General features: G+C 41.8%; 1 protein-coding gene across 2 annotated transcripts in view; it reads right to left on the bottom strand.

Annotated features, from left to right (window-relative positions):
* The window catches only part of SLAIN1 (SLAIN motif family member 1), a 78854-nt gene continuing 65694 nt past the window's right edge, over positions 6906-20065 (bottom strand). For both annotated transcript variants that reach the window (XM_021065765.1, XM_021065766.1), the window contains 3 exons: positions 12593-12748; positions 9947-10229; positions 6906-7999 (listed from right to left, as the gene is read on the bottom strand). In XM_021065765.1, the coding sequence (XP_020921424.1) occupies positions 7924-7999; positions 9947-10229; positions 12593-12748 (515 nt within the window). In that variant the 3' untranslated portion in view covers positions 6906-7923. The remainder of the gene's footprint in view (positions 8000-9946; positions 10230-12592; positions 12749-20065) is intronic.

The following is a 20065-nucleotide window of genomic DNA, read 5'->3' as shown; positions in this document are numbered from 1 at the left end:
TTCCTGTCATGGCACAGTGGTTAACGAATCTGACTAGGAACCATGAGGTTGTGGGTTCGATCCCTGCCCTTGCTTAGTGGGTTAAGGATCCGGCATTGCCATGAGCTGTGGTGTAGGTTGCAGACTTGGCTCAGATCCCGCGTTGCTGTGGCTCTGGGGTAGGCCGGCAGCTACAGCTCCGATTAGACCCCTAGCCTGGGAACCTCCTTATGCTTTGGGAAGCGGCCCTAGAAAAGGCAAAAAAAGAAAAAGTCCCCAAAGTTTATCCATGCTATAGAATGCATCAGAATTACCTTTTTTAAAAAGGCTGCATGGTGTTCTATTGTATGGAATTTTATTTATTTGCAGATAGTCACTTGGATTGCTTTTACGTTGGGGTTATTGTAACTTGAGGTGCTATGAACATGGGTATACGAATCTGGTTGACTCCTCCCTGCCTTCAACTCTTTGGGGTATATACCTAGAGGTGGCATTGCTGGATGGATGATAATGTTATAGTCTCAGGATCTGCTTCTGGAGAAGGTCAAACTAACATATCTGTCCTTAGTAACACAGCTATTAGTGCAAGAAGTGGAGTGCTTTGTGTGCCATCGGCTTAACAGTCAAGCAGTGTCGTTAGGAAAATGATGGCCCGTGTTCTGCCGTGGCAAAACACCTGTGATAACTTCGGTGGCTGGGAGGCTATGGGACGGCAGACCACAGCCTTCACCTGCGTCTAGTCATTGGACGGGACATTCAGTAGAACAAGTGCCAAGCACACGTGTGAAACTGACTTAGCTCTGTTTAAACCAAAGTTGTTCTTGTAAGTGACCATGTCCTGCCTGTTTTACCTTCGCCACGTCTCTCAGTCTCTCGGGTCTTTTCCTTTCCATCTATTCACTGTCCTCGGGGCAAGTACAGTCATCTCCATGGTGGATGTGGGTGCCCTGTGTGTGTGTGGGGGTGTCTCCCTACACTGCAGAGGATGGACAGCTAAAACCCTCATTCCTCAGACTTCCATGCTAAGAGGATTCCAGATGCAGCCAAGGGTCCACTGATCAGATGCTCTTACAGGGAAAAGTGACGGTGCAGGGACGTCTGACGCTCCATTGGCAAGCCATGGAGGAGCTGGCTTTATTCTCTGGGTGCATCAGCAGAGGTCCCCAATCTGGTCACTCCTCTCCCAGATTGGACATGTGGAGCCATGACCCATCCATGGTCATTGGTACAGATCTGGAGGGCATGGTGACAGCCTGGGTGCAGTGTCCTGGTCCCAAGACCCTAGCAAGTGTAGTGTGTTAGTGGAGCCAGGGGTTCTGGGGGGAGCTTCTGATTTCCGCTGTCCCATCTGGCACCATTAGCCCATCTCCTGGTCTGTGATGCTGTGTGAAGAGTCTTTCTTAGAGGCCCAGGCTGGGCTGGCCCACCTGTCCAGACCCTAATTTCCTCCATCAAATTCCTTCAGCTTCAAAATAGCTAGAGTGGTTTGTGCTTTTTGCACTGAACCCTGGCTAACATGGGATGAGACGGCATCCTTGCCTTCCAGGCTTCCCTTGGAGAGAGCTGCCTCCCCATGCTTACTTTGCATGGGCTACAAGGATGTCCCAGGATTAGCTCCTGCCCATCCCTTCAGCTTAGTTTCTTACAGCACTCCCTGGCACCCTGCAGGGCTGCCACATGAAACAGTTCACCAGATGCACCAAGGAGTTTAACAGCTGTTCTTTCCATTTCCTCGCATGTACCGCCTCCGCTGCAAGGAATGCCACCCACCTTGGTCCGGCTTCCGTCCTAGGCTCATTAGTCCTTTCTCTGTAGAAAGTGAGTTTAAAATTCACATTTATTCAAGCTATTGCTTTTTCATTAAAAGCCAAGGTTCAAATCCAAGCTTCGGCCCCTCATGGTTCTGTGACCTTGAGTAAGTTGTTTAATTTCTCTGTACCTGAGTTTTCTTTTTCTTTTGTCTTTTTGCCATTTCTTGGGCCACTCCCACAGCATATGGAGGTTCCCAGGCTAGGGGTCTAATCAGAGCTGTAGCCACCGGCCTACACCACAGCCACGGCAATGTGGGATCCAAGCCGCATCTGCAACCTACACCACAGCTCACGGCAACGCTGGATCCTTAACCCACTGAGCAAGCGCAGGGATTGAACCTGCAACCTCATGGTTCCTAGTCGGATTCATTAACCACTGAGCCACGACTGGAGCTCCTGTACCTGAGTTTTCCCATATTTTCCCAGCCCTGAATCATCCCAAGGCCAAGTACTAGGCAACCAAAGACCATCCCTCTAGCTCGAAGCCCCCTGGAATTATTCAAATCAGCCACTCCTAGTCTCCACCCTGCCTCGCCTTTCCTGCAGAAACCCCAGCCAGGGCTCTGCCCTGGACCTTCTCCTCACTCTGCTTCTGCATCCTGACCCAAACCTGGTGCTTCTCATGTGGCTCTGTGTGCTGTGCTCTGCCCCTTCCTCTCAGGAAATGCAATCAAAGTCTTCTTTCAATGGCATCAACCTCTTGATGTCATCACTTAGTCACCTCCACAAATTAAATGCCCAGGGGTATAGTTTCAGAACAATAAGGTTGTATGAGGATTAAATAGGTATAAACTTCTGAAGAATTTAGCAGAGTGTCTGGTACACAGGAAGAACGTTTGAGTGTTAGCGTTACTATTAATAAATAGCTTCCCGCTGAACTTGGAATGAAATTCAAAGTCCTTCCTTACCTGAGGTACCACAAGCTCTGGCTCCTGCCTGTCCTTCCAGCGAGGGGTGGCTTGGTGGTCCTGTGTCCTGGGCAGTGGCACATAGCCCCATGCTCAGAAGGGTCTCATGGTTGGTTTAATGCTCGGCTATTGCCATCCTGAAATTCTTTTTTCTTTCTTTTTTTTAAGGCCCACACCCGAGGAAGTTCACAGGCTAGGGGTCGAATTGGAGCTACAGCCCCTGGCCTACACCAGAGCCACAGCAACGCCAGATCTGAGCCACGTCTGTGACCCACACCACAGCTCACAGCAACGCCAGATCCTTAACCCATGGAGCGAGACCAGGGATCGAACCCCAGCCTCATGGTTCCTGGTCAGATTCGTTTCTGCTGCATCACGACAGAAACTCTCCTGAAATTCTTAATACATTTTCAGTGTAGATTTTGTCCTGGGCCCCACAAAATCATGAAGCTAATCAGGCCACTGGGATGCTAAGGACCAGCCGCACAACCTTCTTTGGCCCTTTATAAGCTCCAAATTTTTCCGCCATCTCCACCTGAAATCATCTTTCCCTTTTCTCTTCATTTGATTAATTCCCACACATCCTCAGCTTAAATATCCTCTTCTCAGACTCGTCTTTGGCTAGTCCTTTATCGGAAGGATGTGGCATTGTTTGATTTGAACCTGTTTCTCTTACACGAATCAAGAATGTCGCTTCCGGAGTTCCTGTCATGGCTCAATGGTTAAGTACTACCCGACTAGTAACAATGAAGACATGGGTTCCATCCCTGGCCTTGCTCAGTGGGTTAAAGATGCGGTGTTGCCATGTGCTGTGGTGTAGGTCGCAGACATGGCTTGGATCCCGTGTGGCTGTGGCTGTGGTGTAGGCCAGCAGCTACAGCTCCAATTCGACCCCTAGCCTGGGAACCTCCATATGCAGAAGGTGCAGTCCTAAAGAGACAAAAAAAAAAAAAAAGTCACTTCCACAAGGGTAAGGGCCACATTTGACTTGTTGGCTCTGATATCTTCAGCATCTAGCATCAAGTCCAACAAAGAGTAAGCTTTCAATAAATACTTGCTGGCTGAGGGAACTCAGGACCTGCTTTAAAATCAGGTTGCCAGAGTTCCCGTCGTGGCGCAGTGGTTAACGAATCCGACCAGGAACCATGAGGTTACAGGTTCAATCCCTGGCCTTGCTCAGTGGGTTAAGGATCCGGCGTTGCCGTGAGCTGTGGTGCAGGTTGCAGACTCGGCTCGGATCCAGCGTTGCTGTGGCTCTGGCGTAGGCTGGTGGCCACAGCTCCGATTCAACCCCTAGCCTGGGAACCTCCATATGCTGCGAGAGCAGCCCAAGAAAATGGCAAAAAGATTAAAAAAAAAAAATCAGGTTGCCCACCTCCCCAAAGCTGATCATTCCCTTCATCCCATCCATTTCTACTTCTCTTTCTCTTTCTAAAATATTATCACCTGGTTTTGCATTGTTGCATGGCTAATTCTGTTTTCTCTGAATTTTAGAGAGCCCCCCCCCCAACACAAGTCTGTGTCTGGTCTCTCCTCCCTAATCCCTGGCTGAATCATAACTGCACATACAATTTAAGGATTAGATGTAAGATTAGTGGGTCCTTATGTTGCCTAGGAGGATGATAAAGATTAATGTTCTCTTTCACTAGGTTAAGGATGCATATGGTCATTTCTTGGGTAATCAGTAAAAGCCTAGCAAAGGAGGGTTAGGGTGTCATTTTCAAAATAGAGAAAAGCAGAATGATAAAAAAAAAAAAAAAATCTAAACCATGTATAGCTCCCATTCCAGAGTAAAATCAAAGTCCTTATTTTGGCCACGTGCCCCACACGATTTTCCCGAAGTCCTTTCTGACCTCATCTCCGCCACTTCCCTCCTTGTTCCTCTGCTTGCAGCCACACTGGCCTCTTTGCTTGTCCTCAGAACCCCAGCTAGGCTCTGCTCATGCCTTTGCCTAGGCTTCTCTCTGGTTTCCAGCAGCCTTTCTCAAAGCGGGCTCTGTAAATCGCCCAGAGGGCTGATTCCATAGGTCTGGGGTGGGCTTGAGGATCTGCATTTCTAATGATTTTCCAAGAGATGCTGCTGCTGCTTGTTTGAGAACCACTACCCTAGGGCGTCTATTTACATAGTACATCAAATTCTTTCCTATGCATCTAGAGTAATTGTTATGGTACCAACCTAGGGAGAATTGTGAAAATAACCCCTAAGACCACTGTGTGCTCAAATTCCAGGTGAGAGGCTGTGAAGCAGCTTTAGGATGGATTTCTTCTGGTGTCAACTTCTTGGTGAGATCTGACCAGATGACCGTATTAATAGTGCAGTCTCTCCTTCTCTCCATTTTCTCAGCTTAGCTTATTTTCATCTCCTTTTCTTCCCTTAGCACTTAACACCTATCCTATTGCACTGTGATTTCCTTACTTGTATATGGTTTACTGTCTCTCTCCTGTAACTAACATGTAAATTCCAAATGCAGGTATCTTTGTTCTTTATTCAAAGGGCTGAATAGATTTTTTTTTAATATAAATGAAATACTTGGATTGCAAATGAGTTGAATCCTTGTATTTTGTCAGCAAAATATGAATTCATTTTTAAAAAATGTACTAACTATGTATGTTTTTCCCACTGCTGTGTTCTTCCTGTGAACAGACTTTTGAGATCAGATAACCTGGATTTAAAAGTCAGATACACTATTTACTAGATAAATATCTACACCAGGTTATTATCACATCCCTTGGGCTCGGGGTCTATATTTTTTAAATGGTAGTAACAGGAGGTGATCATTAAAATTGACAAATATATGCAACGTACCCAGCACAGTCCGCGTCACTAACGAAGTGCCCCAAATTGCTTCTCCTTTGATATCTCACCTCTTCTGGCTCACATTGTATTTAAGACAGGCTAATTAAAAGTCAGAATTTCAGTACTCCATGGAACTATATAGAAATGTTTTATTTACTTTTTTATATTTATATTATTTTCCATCCTGGTCTATCCCAGGAGATTAGAGTTCCCTGTGCTGTACAGTAGGACCTCATTACTTACCCTTTCTAAATGTAATAGTTTGCATCTACGAACCCCCAACTCCTAGTCCATCCCCCTTGGCAACCACAAGTCTGTTCTCCATGTCTGTGAGTCTGTTTCTGTTTTGTAGATAAGTTCATTTGTGCTGTATCTTAGATTCCACATTATCACATGGTATTTGTTTTTCTCTTACTTCACTTAGTATGGGTCTCTCTAGCTCCATCCATGTTGCTGCAAATGGCATTATTTTATTTTCTTTTATGGCTGAGTAGTATTCCATTATATGTGTGTATACGTGTGCATGATATACACACACACCTCATCTTCTTTCTGCATTTGTCTATCAATGGACATTTAGGTTGCTTCCATGTCTTGGCTATTATTGAGAATGGTGTGCTGCTATGAACATTGGGGTACATGTATCTTTTTGAATGATAGTTTTCTCCAGATATGTGCCCAGGGGTAGGATTGCTGGATCATATGGAAACTCTACTTGTAGTTTTCTGAGGAACCTCCATATTATTCTCCACAGTGGCTGTGCCAATTTATATTCCCACTAACAGTGAAGGAGGGTTCTCTTTTCTCCACACCCTCTCTAATATTTGTTATTTGTAGACTTTCTAATGATGGCCATTCTGACCAGTGTGAGGTGGTACCTCGCTGTAGTTTTGATTTGCATTTCTCTAATAATTAGCAATGTTGAGGCATGCTTTTTAAAAAATAATAATCTCTAATGACCTTTGAGAGAAGGTCAACATTAGAACTTAACATTAAAGCCTCTAACCTTTCCATGGCACTTTCAAGTGAAAAGTGTTCCAATATATATCAACTATAGTGTAATGCTAATACTCTATTTTACTGACCCTGAGAAAGTATTTCAAGTTCAACCCTCATAAAATACTGAAATAGCCACTGACAGTATTCATCCACAAATGTGTTTCTGGGTAAGCTGCTCCCTGGGTTTTTAGTGACCTTCCTAAGTGGGACCCAAACCCCACTGCAAAACGAAAACCTTGCATCTCTTATCCCGAGTCTTTGAGAGAAAGAAAGAGGGAAGGCAGAATATTCACATGTGTAAAACAAGACACAAATAAACGCTGTGCTGGAGCACAGCAACAAAGCTTTCCTAACGGAGAAGTGTATAGACATGGCATTTGTACTGTTGATGTTGCACAGTCATGCGTGACCTGATATTGCTGAAATAGTCTTTATTTTGGAACATTCCAAAACAGTGGTGTACACAGTAACAAATATTAGCTCATTTACCATAAGAAAGCATTCATTAGTGCAACTGGATTTTGTAAAAGGTCTATCAAAAAGATTTATTTGCTTTAAAATGCATTCATTTCCAGAAGCATTGTTAATAAAACATTACAGTTTCATCCTTTGTAATAAAGTATTGAAAATCAAGTGGTACAGTAGCAAACATTGCAGGTATTAAGTGCAATGAGCCCGTGATGCTATTACAAATAGGAAACCCATGGATGACAATAAATTAACGATGAAAACAAGACCATTTCACTCTGCCGTCTGGCTGGCTGTCTCCTTGCAAGGCTTCAGATTATGTTGTGCTCATTCAACATAAAATTATGTCTCTCAAATTGTATGATGGATTTTTGATGATAGATCCCTAGAGCTAAAAAAATAGTACCTTACCACAAAAATATTTTTATGGCACAAAATTTAAGTTGTTCCATCGTGGTTCACAGAGGTGTAAAAAGAAATAGGCACAAAAAATAAAATTCCTGTAAACTATAAAAAAGTAAATTTCAAAGCATACATTATAGAACCTAGTTGTAAATGTGCAATGTATGAAAATACAGAACATGTGAGGGGAAGATGTTTAGAACACGTAAGTAAATTGAACGAGTTAACCTTAAAACAAACTCATATGGCAAAGAAAGCATTGTTGATACATTTCAATTCTCTCAAAAAGGATTCAGGTACATAGCAGTTCTACCAAAACCTCCTAGCTCTAAGCGTCCCAATACTGCAACCACGGATTGGTGACTGTTGCAGTATCTCAGGCCAATACTTAAGTGCAATAATTAGTCTCTGGTGATTGGTCCGTTGAAAAACAATGCAGTAAGTATGTGAAAATGCAAAAGGGAAAGACTATCCTGACATCTGCTGTTACCCAGCCAGCTGGGTAACACGACCCTCATTTCCACTCCCTTCCCGCGCATCAGGGGTACAGAAAACTGCATCAGTAGCAACCATCTCTCCAGTTCCCATCCCTCAGAGTGCTGAGTGAAGACAGGGGCTTTGGAGGCTGAAGGAAACTACAAAGGGATGAAAAAAAGGAAACAACTTGTTAGGAATCCCACGAGGCACATCACCCCCGCAGAGTGCCTCTCCGATGCTTGCGCCAGGTGACAACAGGCTGGCACTTCCCAAACATGCCTTGTGTGTCTGAGCCTTCAACAGGCTCGTCTGCTGGAAACCCAGATCTGGGCACGCCGCCGCCCACGTTATGGGGTGTACCAGCAGATTTGCAGCGTATGTGGAAAATGATCAATACTCGTAGTGTGTAAAGAATATTTTTAAATCAGAAAAAGGTCAGCTCATAGAAAAATGGCCTAAGGACATAAATGGCTCCTTCACTGAATTACATGGAAAAATTTTCAGTTGTACCAATAGCCAAAGGTTTGTCTACTACATTGGCATCGAATTTGAAAGGAATTGTAATACTCAGTGTTTGCCTAAGTTTGGGGGAACAGACCTTCTCATAGTCTGGCAGTGGCAGCCTTCTACCAGGTTAGTGTGGAGACATATATCCAAAGATAAAATGGACTGTCCACAATACATCAAATAATTGTGCATGTTTGATGTACAGAAGTTATTGTGAAAATTCAGCCATAAACACAACACAGCCCTGCATTTATTGGGGAAGAGTAAGCCAGAATTTGAACAAACATGCGCCAAAATGATTTCTATCTGGGTAGCAGGATTATTTACTTTTCTGTGTCTTACAGTAGTTTCCAAATTTACTTTTTGATCTGAGAACCTATTTATCAGAAAATAAAAGCTATTTATACTTACCCAATGCATAAAGAGAAGCCACTTGTTTCCCACAATCCCTTTAAAACTTTTGACCATGATTCCCTTCCCCCTCCTCCCTCAAATCCTAATTTCCTGTAATAGCCTGTGAATTTACTTCCCTCATTCTCATCTTCTAATCTGCCTTCAACTCAATTTTAAGGAACTGTTTGTAATCATAAAGCACTTCAGGATATCCAGTTCAAGAAGGGTCCGCCAGGACCATGAGCTCATTTAACACGTGCCCTGCAAACTCTGTGGAGTTTTGAAAAAAAAAGTTCCCTGGAACACACCAAACTTAGCAACAATAAGAAAGCCCAATTAAACATCACTAAGATGCTTTAAAAATCTTGAGTGTAGGGGAAAGGTGCAGGCATGTGCATTTGCCTAACAACATGTTTGCCTATTTTGATAAAAAAATTGATTTGGGAGTTCCCATTGTGATGTAGCAGAAACAAATCCAACTAGGAACATGAGGTTGCGAGTTCGATCCCTGGCCTTGCTCAGTGGGTTAAGGATCCAATGTTGCTGTGAGCTGTGGTGTAGGTTGCAGACACAGCTTTGATCCTGAGTTGCTTGGCTTAGGTGGTAGCTGTAGTTCCGAACTGACCCCTAGCCTGGGAACTTCCATATGCTGCAGGTGCCACCCTAAAAAAAAAAAAAAAAAAGAACATTGATTCAAAAAAGATGAGCAGTTCTTCCCTGCCCTGGGAATAGTCCTTGGCATCAGGGGTGTACACTAGTCCCAGAAGCAACTACCCCGCTTCCTGCAGCTTCCGTGCTACTGGGAAGTCAGCCCAAAGTCGTTAAGTAGGTGGTGATAAAGGCTGTGGGTAACAGATGGGGAAGGGGACAGGGAGGAATTTGAATTTGCAGGAGCTGCAATCCTGGAAGGAGGCACCACCTGAGCAAAGATCTGAAGGAGGGACAGTGGGCCATGCGGGTGGGGCTAGCTGGGAAGTTAAAGCAAAAGCAAAGAGTGGAGTGCTGCAGGAGCAAGGGGAGGTGGGATCAGACAGGGGCGGACCCCACAGGGACAGCCCCTCCCCACCACCCCCCAGTGTGCCAGAGGCGGGACAGACAGCTGGGGCTGGTCTGGGACAGAGAAGAAGGTGAGGTGGTTCCCAGAGCGGTTTCTATTCTAATCGCACACTGCAGGTGAGGGTACGGAAAAGGACACGGGTTCTCACCTTCTGACGGGTTGTGCAATTTTGCTCCGAGGCAGGTTACTCCCATTTATTGCCAGAGAGGGTCTTGGGAGTGCGCTGCGGCCCATTATGCCAGAAGCTGCGGCTTTGCTGGGGGTGGGAATCCCCGTGGGAGAGTAGAGCTGGAGGCCGTTGGACAAAGGCAGGCTACTGCTGCCTTGCACAGTTGGACTCACATAGGCTGTGGCTTTAAGAGGCTGTCGGACAGACACTGGGAAATGCCCCACACTGTGGATTCTGTGCTGAAGCTGTCCTGGTGACGGAACTGGGAGAGGAAAGAACATGCACATGAGAGAAAATGTCTACACTACCTACACTGGGCTACGTTCAAAAAAGCTGAGACTACCTGTCTGCAAGGGTTATGCGTGTGCATAAGTATATACTGTGTGTATACACTGTGTGTGTAAAGACAAATGCAATACGGGCTCCAGACTGCATCTTGTTTTGGAAAATTCTACTTCTTGACAAGAGTCTACTATGTCAGCAACATATCTGAGTGCCTGACTATGTTCAGAAGCCAGCGGGAACCACGACTTCCTTGCCTTTGACAAACGCGGTCATCTCTGAGTTCTCCCAGGATTTCCTTCTTGCTCGCTTGGGAGACACTGGGATTTCTCGATGGGTGCACTGGGGATGTTTCATGAAAATAAGGGGACAACGTCATGGCAATAATTACAGAAAGGAAGACAGAGGTGGCTTCAGTAGGTACAAAAAGCTTATAACAGAATAGTTCTTAGAGTATTTTCACCATGACATTCACTTATCTCGAAGGGTTGGTGGGAAGACTAAATGAGTCAATCCACAGAACGCCTTGTAGCGGCCCCTGGCGCTTAGTGACTCTCCACAAGTGCTGCTATTATTCTCTTGAAAACAGCAGCAGAACCTGTGAAATGAAGGGAGCTCTCTGGGGAAGAGCCCTTAAAAAGTTCATCAATATGCTGGCCCAACACTGAGCGCTATTTCACACTGGAAAATAATGAACTGGTTTGTTTGTTTTAATGTTTATAATGCTCTTCTCCAGAGGAAAAAATCTGAATCACAAATTTAACAAAAACTTGTACATACAATGCTGCTGTTTGCTTACTGATCACTCTAGCCTTTGCTGCCAAGTACAGCTGTGGTTCAAATGAAACAGAAACAGACCGGACCCTATTTTCTCAAATAGTTTAACTGGTTTTGAACTTATGCATAAAATATACACTAGGTATCTCTTCTATAAAAAGAAGTGGGGAGAAAGACAAAACGTCTGTGGTTTTACTTAATATCTCTTGAAAATGTTTCCTTAAATTAGTTTTGCTCAAGTATGTATTAAGTGACATCTACATGTAGGAATGCTGATGTATGAGTATAGTACCCAAACATTCAATGAAAAATGAGGTCCATGGAAGAGTTGGCTCTGAAACCTATCAAGTTTGGGGCACAGGGAGGTCGTGGCTCACCGGAAACAAACCCAACTAGTATCCATGAGGATGGCCTTGCTCGGGGGGTTAAGGATCTGGTGGTGCCATGAGCTGTGGTGTAGGTCGCAGACGTAGCTCAGAACCCGAGTTGCTGTGGCTGTGGTGTAGGCTGGCAGCTGCTGCTCTGATTTGACCCCTAGTCTGGGAACTTCCATATGGTGCAGGTGCAACCCTAAAAAGCAAAAAAAAAAAAGTTTGGGGGACACAGTGAACTTGTGCTGGTTGCTATGTCATCTCTAGGATCCTTTCTAGCCATGACTGTTTCAACATATTGGCTCATCAGTTGCAACAAACGTACCACACTAGTGTAAGCTGTTTAAAATGGGGGCAATGGAAGGAGAGGAAGGGGGAATGTGGGGGCTATATGGGAATGATATGCTTCCCACTCAGTTTTTCTGTAAACCTGAAAGTGCTCAAAAAATAAGTTGTAAGTGAATAGGGCTACAAACCACTCACTCTGGGTGCAGATTTAAGGTTGCTGGCCCTTGGCCAGCACCCTCTGAACACATTCAGGCCTCTCGGGTTCAGGTGTGTCAATACTGGGACTGTGACCTTGACTCTGCCTCCCAGGGGGTCAGGCTCAGACTTAAGCCCAACTACCCATATTGACAATATGAGCAGGAAGATGGGAATTTTGCCCCACAGAAGTGAAAATGCACATAGACTGAACTCACTGAGCTGCTCGTTACTGCGTAGAACAGATGGAGAATGAATGACAGACTGAGGGTCAAAATGAAGTAGTTAAGTCCTAATTTAGACACACAAAAATATAACTTCATTTGTGGGGAAAGGCTATGGACTGATGGCAAACAAGGCCAAAGTGACAGCTAGACAGAGTAAGTGTACTTTCTTCAGAGTAAAAATATCAAGTAAACAGCTAGAACGAGGCAGATCTGCAAAGAAAATATTTCTGTATGATGAGTGGACGAATCAATCAATCACCATTTGGTGCTTCTGCTGTCTCTGGATATAAAGGATTACAGATAATTTACTCACAGTGACATAGGCACTCTTGAAATACTACTCAATTATAATAATGAAATACAAAAAAGTCAAAAAGAAAAAGTTTCCTTTTATGTTCTTAAGAGAAATGAAAAAGTAAGGTATTTTTCTAATGGTGTTATAGCTGATTAAAAATTACAAAAGAGTGAAAAGTTGTCATACTTACTACAAGACTGTATTCTTGAAATTCCATTTGCAGCTCCATGCAAGCTGGAGTCAAAACTCTGACTATTTCGCACGGTAACTGGGGAACTAACGTTGCTACTAACGGCAGTGGTACTTGGCATCCGGGCTAGATTAGGCATACTTCTTCGGAGCTTATCTATAAGAGAAAAGAATTTTACTAAGTTAACAACCACAGGTTTTATACCAATTAAAACACTGTATTTCAGGAGTTCCTGTTGTGGCTCAGTGGGGTAAAGATGTTTTCTCCTGAGGACGCAGGTTTAATCCCTGGCCTCGCCCAGTGGGATAAAGATCCGTTGCTGCCTAGGTCTCAGATGCAGCTCAGATCTGGTGTTGCCCTCTTGTAGGCCCCAGCTGCAGCTCTGATTCACTGCTGACCTGGGAACATCCATATGCTATACATGCGGCCATAAAAAAAAAAAAAAAAAAAAAATTAAAAAAAACCCCTACTTTCAAAAGTAAATACAGAGGAGAGGGGATTAAGATGTCAGAGCAGAAGGACTGGAGCTCATCTTCTCTCATAAAAGCAACAAAATTACAACCAACTGCTGAACAACCTTCAACAAAATAGACTAGCAACTATCAAAAAAGATATCCTACTCCAGAAGACAGAGGAGGCGGCCACATCAACCTACTCCAGAAGACAAAGAGAAGGCCACGTCAAATTGGTAGGGGGGATTTACCCCATACCCACCAGGGAGGTGGCTCACAGACTGGAAAGTAACTGTATATTGCAGAGGCTCAACCACAGGAGTGAAAGTTCTGAGACCCACATCAGTTTCCCAGGCCTGGGACTCTATTCTTGGGAGGAGGAGCCCCCAGAGCATTTGGCACTGAGGATCAGCAGGGCTTGTGCTCAGGAGCGCCGTGGAACTGGGGGAAACAGAGACTCCACTGTTGAGAGGTGCCCATGTGCACTGGGTCCCAGGGCAAAGCAAAGACTCCATAGGAATCTGTGTCAGACCTGTCTGTGGTTCTTGGAGGCTCTCCTGGGAAAAAAAGGGCATGATTGTGGCTCGTTGTGGGGGAGGGATATTGGAGGCAAAGGTCTTGGGAATAATCATCAGCGTGAATTCCTCTACAGGTGGCCATTTTTGAAAAATCATCCATAGAGGCTGAGAAACCCCAAGGCAAACAAACTGGGTGGGAACATAGCTCCACCCATCAGCAAAGAGGCTGCCTAAAGACTTCCAAGGCACTCTAATCACACCCAGAGACAAAGCCCCACCCACCAGAGGGATAGAATCAGCTCCACCTACCAGTGGGCAGGCACTAGTCTCTCCCATCAGGGAAGCCTAAGCAAGCTCCCATACCAACTTCAGCCACAAGGAGGGCAGACATCAGAAGTAAGGAAAGCTACAACCCTATTATCTGCATAAAGGAAACCACACCAAAAATGAAAAAGCAGAGAATTATGACTCACATAAGGAACAAGACAAAAAACCAGAAAAAAAGCTAAGTGATCTGGGAATTATCCATGAAAAAGATTTAGACTGATGATAGTGAAGATGACTGAAGATCTGGGAAATAAACTGGAGGCAAAGATTGATAAATTGCAAGAAACACTGAGCAAAGAAACAGAAGATTTAATGATGCAATCCCTATCAAATTACCAAAGACATTTTTCACAGAACTTGAACGAAATATTTTAAAGTTTGTTTGGAAGCACAGAAGACCCAGAAAAGCCAAAGACATCCTGAAAAAGAAAAAAGGAGCTGGAGGAATCAGGCTCCCTGACTTCAGACTATACTACAAAGCTACAGTCATTAAAACGCATGGTACTGGCACAAAGACAGACATTAAAGATCAGTGGAACAGGACAGAAAGCCCAGAATTAAACCCATGCACTAATCAACTAGTCTATGACAAAGGAGGCAAGAATATACAATGGAGAAAAAGACAGCCTCTTCAGTCAGTGATGCTGGGAAAACTGGACAGCCACATGTAAAATAATGAAATTACAACCCTTCCTAACACCATACACAAAAATAAACTCAAAATGGACTAAAGGCCTAGATACCAGATACTATAAAACTCCTAGAGGAAAACAGAGGCCAAACATTCTCCAACATAAATGACATCAACATCTTGTCAGAACCACCTCTTAAGAGTAATGACAATAAAAACAAAAATAAACAAATGGGACCTAATTAAACTTAAAAGTTTCTGCACAGCAAAACAAACCCTAAACAAAATGAAGACAAGCCACAGAATGGGAGAAAATCTTTGCAAGTGAATCAACTGACAAGGGATTAATCTCCAAAATTTATAAACACCTCCTACAGCTCAATACCAAAAAAACAAACAACCTTATCAAAAAATGGGCAGAAGATATAAACAGAAAATTCTCCAAAGAAGACATACAGATGGCCAAAAAATACATGAAAAGATGTTCAAAATCACACTCATTATTAGAAAAATGCAAATCAAAACCACTATGAGGTACCACCTTACACCAGCCAGAATGGCCATCATAAAAAAGGCTACAAACAGTCAGTGATGGAGAGGGTTTGAGGAAAAAGGAACCCTATTACACTGTTGGTGAGAATGTAAATTGGTGCAACCACTGTGGAAAGCAGTATGGAGATTCCTCAGAAAATTAAAAAAAGAATTACCATTTGATACAGCAATTCCACTCCTGGGCATCCATCCAGAGAAAACCATGACTCAAAAAGATACATGTACTCTAATGTTCACTGCAGCACTATATACAATAGCCAAGACATGGAAACAACTTAAATGCCCATCAACAGTGGAGTGGATAAAGAAAAGGTGGTACATACACAGAATGGAATATTACTCAGCCATTAAAAAGAAAGAAATAATGGCATTTTTAGCAACATGGATGGACCTAGAAATTATTATGCTAAGTGAAGTCATTCAGACAATGAGACACCAACATCAAATGCTATCACTTACATGTGGAATCTAAAAAAGACACAATGAACTTCTTTGCAGAACAGATACTGACTGAAAAACTTATGGTTTCCAAATGAGACAGGTTGGTGGGTAGGGGGGATGCACTGAGGGTTTGGGATGGAAATGCCTTAAAATTTGTGATGAATGTTGTATACCTATAAATGTAATAAATTTCATTAATTAAAAAAGATAGGTATTTAAAAACAATAAAACAGTGACTTAAAAAAATAATAAAAAAATAATTGCTACCTGGAGAGAAAAAAAAAGACATAGAAGATTTAAAATTAAGCAAGCAGAGATGTAAAACACAATAACTGAAATAAAAAATTCATTAGAAGGAACCAACAGCAGAATGCAGGAGGCAGAAAAATGAATAAGCGAGGTGGAGGACAGACTAGTGGAAATCACTGATGCAGAAAGAAAAGAGAAAAAGGGTTGAAAAGAAATCAAGACAGTCTCAGGGAACTCTGGGATAATAAACACACCAACATCTGTATTCTAGGGGTGCCAGAAGAAGAGAGAGAGAAAAGGCCAGAGAAAATATTTGAAGAGCTAATAGCTGAAAACTTCCCTAACGTGGGAAAGGAATCACTCACTCACCTACAGGAAGTACCATATAAAATAAACCCAAGGAGGAACACCTCAAGACACATATTAATCAAACTGACTAAAATTAAAGACAGAGAAAATATTGAAAGCAGGTAGGGAACAGAAACAAATAACATACGAGGAAACCCTGACAAGGTTAGCAGCAGATTTTTCAGCAGAAACTCTGCAGGCCAAAGGCAGTGGCACAAAATGGTTAAAGTGATGAAAAGAAAAAACCTCCAACCAAGATTACTTTACCCAGCAAGGCTCTCATTCATATTTGAAGGAGAAATGAAAAGCTTTACACACAAGCAAAAACTAAGAGAATTCAGCAACTTTAAAACAGCTTTACAACAAATACTAAAGGAACTTCTCTAGGTGGAAAAGAAAAAGCCCACAACTAGAAACAAAAATAGTACGAATGACATGGCTCACCAGTAAAGGCATACATACAGTAAAGGTAGGAAATCATCTACAAACAAATATGCTACCAAAACCAGAAATCACGAGAAGGAGGGTACAAATGCAGGAAACTGGGGACTCATTTACAATTAAGAGACCAACAACTGAAAACAACCTTGTATATATATAGACTCCTATATAAAAACTTCATGGTAACTTCAATCCAAAAATGTACAATAGATACACACAAAAAAATAATCCAAATACAACACTAAAGATAGTCATCAAACCACAAGAAAAGAGAAGATGGGAAGAAAAAAGACCAACAAAAACAAATGCAAAATAGTTAATAAAATAAGAATATACATATCAGTAATTACCTTAAATCTAAATGGACTAAATACCCCAACCAAAAGACACAGACTGGCTGAATGGATACAAAAATAAGACCCGTGTATTTGTTGTCTTCAAGAGACGCACTTTAGTTCTATGGACACATACAAATTGAAAGTGAGAGGATGGAAGAAAATATTCCATGCAAACAGAAAATCAAAAGAAAGCTGGAGTAGCAATACTCATATCAGACAGAACAGACTTCAAAGAATATTATAAGAGAACAAAAAGGACATTAGATAATGATCAAAGATAAATCCAAGAAGATACAGCAGCTGTAAATATCTATGCACCCAACATAGGATCACCTCAATATATAAGGCAACTGCTAACAATCCTAAAAGGAGGAATTGAGAATAACACAGTAATAGCAGGGAACTTTAACACCCCACTTATAGCAATAGTGAGATCATCCAGACAGAAAATCAACAAGGAAACACAGGCCTTAAATGCTGCATTAAAGTAGATAAACTTAATAGATATTTATAGAACATTCCATCCAAAAGCAGCAGAATACACATTCTTCTCGAGTGCACGTGGAACATTCTCTAGGATAGATCACATTCTTGGCCACAAATCAAGCCTCGGTAACTTTAAGAAAACTGAAATCATATCAACCATCTTTTCTGACCACAATGCTACATGACTGGAAATGAACAAGAAAAAAACTGCAAAAAACACAAACACGTGGAGACTAAAGAACATGCTACTAAACAACACATGGATCACTGAAGAAATCAAAGAGGAAATTAAGAAATACCTAGAAGCAAATGATAACAAAGACACAACAATCCAAAACTTATGGGATGCAGCAAAGAGAGAAGTTCTAAGAGGAAAGTTTATAGCAATACAAGCCTACCTCAGGATAAAAGAAAAAGCTCAAATAAACAGTCTAACATTACACCTAAAGTAACTAGAGAAAGAAGAAGAGACAAAACCCAATGTTAGCAGAAAAAAAGAAATCATAAAGATCAGAGCAGAAATCAATGAAATAGAAATGAAGAAAACCATAGACAAGATCAATGAAATGAAAAGCTGGTTCTTTGAAAAAAATCAACAAAACTGATAAACCCTTAGTCAGACTCATCAAGAAAAAAAGAGAACTCAAATTCATAAAATTAGAAAAATCATAAAATTAGAAATGAAAATGGAGAAGTTAAAATGGACTTCACAGAAATATGAAGGATCATAAGAGACTACTACAAGCAAATATATGTTGATAAAATGTACAACCTACAAGAAATGGATAAATTCTTAGAAAAGTAAAAAGATGAATGGATCAATCACAGGTACTGAAACTGAAACTATGATTAAAAAACTTCCAACAAAAAAAAGTCCAGGACCAGATGGTTTCACAGGTCCTAACTCCTGTGAAGAGCTAACACCTATCCTTCTGAAACTCTTCCAAAAAATTGCAGAGGAAGGAACACTCCCAAACTCATTCTATGAGGCCACCATCACCCTGATACCAAAACTAGATAAAGATACCACAAAAAAGAAAATTACAGGCCAATATCACTGATGAACATATATGCAAAATCCTCAACAAAATACTAGCAAAAGCAAATCCAAGGATACATTAAAATGATCTTACACCATGATCAAGTGGGATTTAACTCAGGGTTGCAAGGATTCGTCAATATCCACAACTCAATCAGTGTGGTATAGCACATTAACAAACTGAAGAATAAACACCATGTGATCCTCTTAATAGGTGCAGAAAAAAGTTTTGGCAAAATTCAACATCCATTTCTGATTAAAAAAGAAAAACCTTCAGAAAGTGAGCATAGAGGGAACCTACCTCAACATAATAAAGCCATATATGACAAACCCACAGCTAACTTCATTCTCAGTGGTGAAAAGCTGAAAGAATTCCCACTGGAATCAGGAACAAGACAAGGATGTCTGCTTTCGTGACTACTATTCAACATAGTTTTGGAAGTCCTAGGCACAGCAATGAGAGAAGTAAAAGAAATAAAAGGAATCCACATTGGAAAGGAAGAAGTAAAACTATCACTGTTTGCAGATGACGTGATACTATACCTAGAAAATACTAAAGACACTACCAGAAAATTGTTAGAGCTCATCAATGAATTTGCTGAAGTTGCAGGGTATAAAATTAATACACAGAAATCAACTGCATTTCTACATCTCTATATACTAACAATAAAAGATGAGAAAGAGAAATTAGGGAAACAATCCTATTTACCATCGCATCAAAAAGAATAAAATGCCTAGGAATAAACCTACCTAAAGAGACAAGACTTGTGCTCTGAAAACTTTAAGACGTTGATGAAAGGAATCAAAGATGACACAAACAGACAGAAAGATATACCATGCTCCTGGACTGGAAGAATTAATATTGTCAAAATGACTATACTACCCAAGGCAATTCACAGATTCAATGCCATTCCTATCAAATTATCAAATGGCATTTTTCACAGAACTAGAACAAAATACTTTTAAGTTTGGAGGCAAAAAAGACCCAGAATAGCCAAAGACATCCTGAGAAAGAAAAATGAAGCTGGAGGAATCAGGCTCCTGGACTTCAGACTACACCACAAAGCTACAGTCATCAAAATCATATGGTACTGGCACAAAAACAGAAATACAGATTGGTGGAACAGGATAGAATGCCCAGTATTAAACCCCCACACCTATGGCCAACTAATCCATGACAAAGGAGGCAAGAAAATACAGTGGAGAAAAGACAGTCCCTTCAATAAGTGCTGTGGGAAAACTAGACAGCTACATGTAAAAGAATGAAATTAGAACTCTTCCTAACACCATACACAGAAATAAACTCAAAATGGATTAAAGACCTAAATATAAGACAAGATATTATAAAACTCTTAGAGGAAAACAGGCTGAACACTCTCTGACATAATCCACAGCAATATCTTCTCAGATCCATTTCCTAGATTAATGACAATAAAAACAACAATAAACAAATGGGACCTAATTAAAAGCTTCTGCACAGCAAAGGAAACCCTAAACAAAATGAAAAGACAAACCAGAGAATAGGAGAAGGTATTTGCAAATCAATCGACTGACAAGGGAGTAATCTCCAATATGTATAAACACCTCCTCAGGTCACTGCGCGCGCACACACACACACCAAAACCTATGAAAAAATGGTCAGAAGAAAAAA

Source organism: Sus scrofa, chromosome 11 (genome assembly GCF_000003025.6).
Source record: "Sus scrofa isolate TJ Tabasco breed Duroc chromosome 11, Sscrofa11.1, whole genome shotgun sequence".
Classification (NCBI taxonomy): Eukaryota; Metazoa; Chordata; class Mammalia; order Artiodactyla; family Suidae; genus Sus; species Sus scrofa.
Note: the sequence above shows the minus strand (reverse complement) of the source record. Positions and strands in the feature narration are given on the sequence as shown.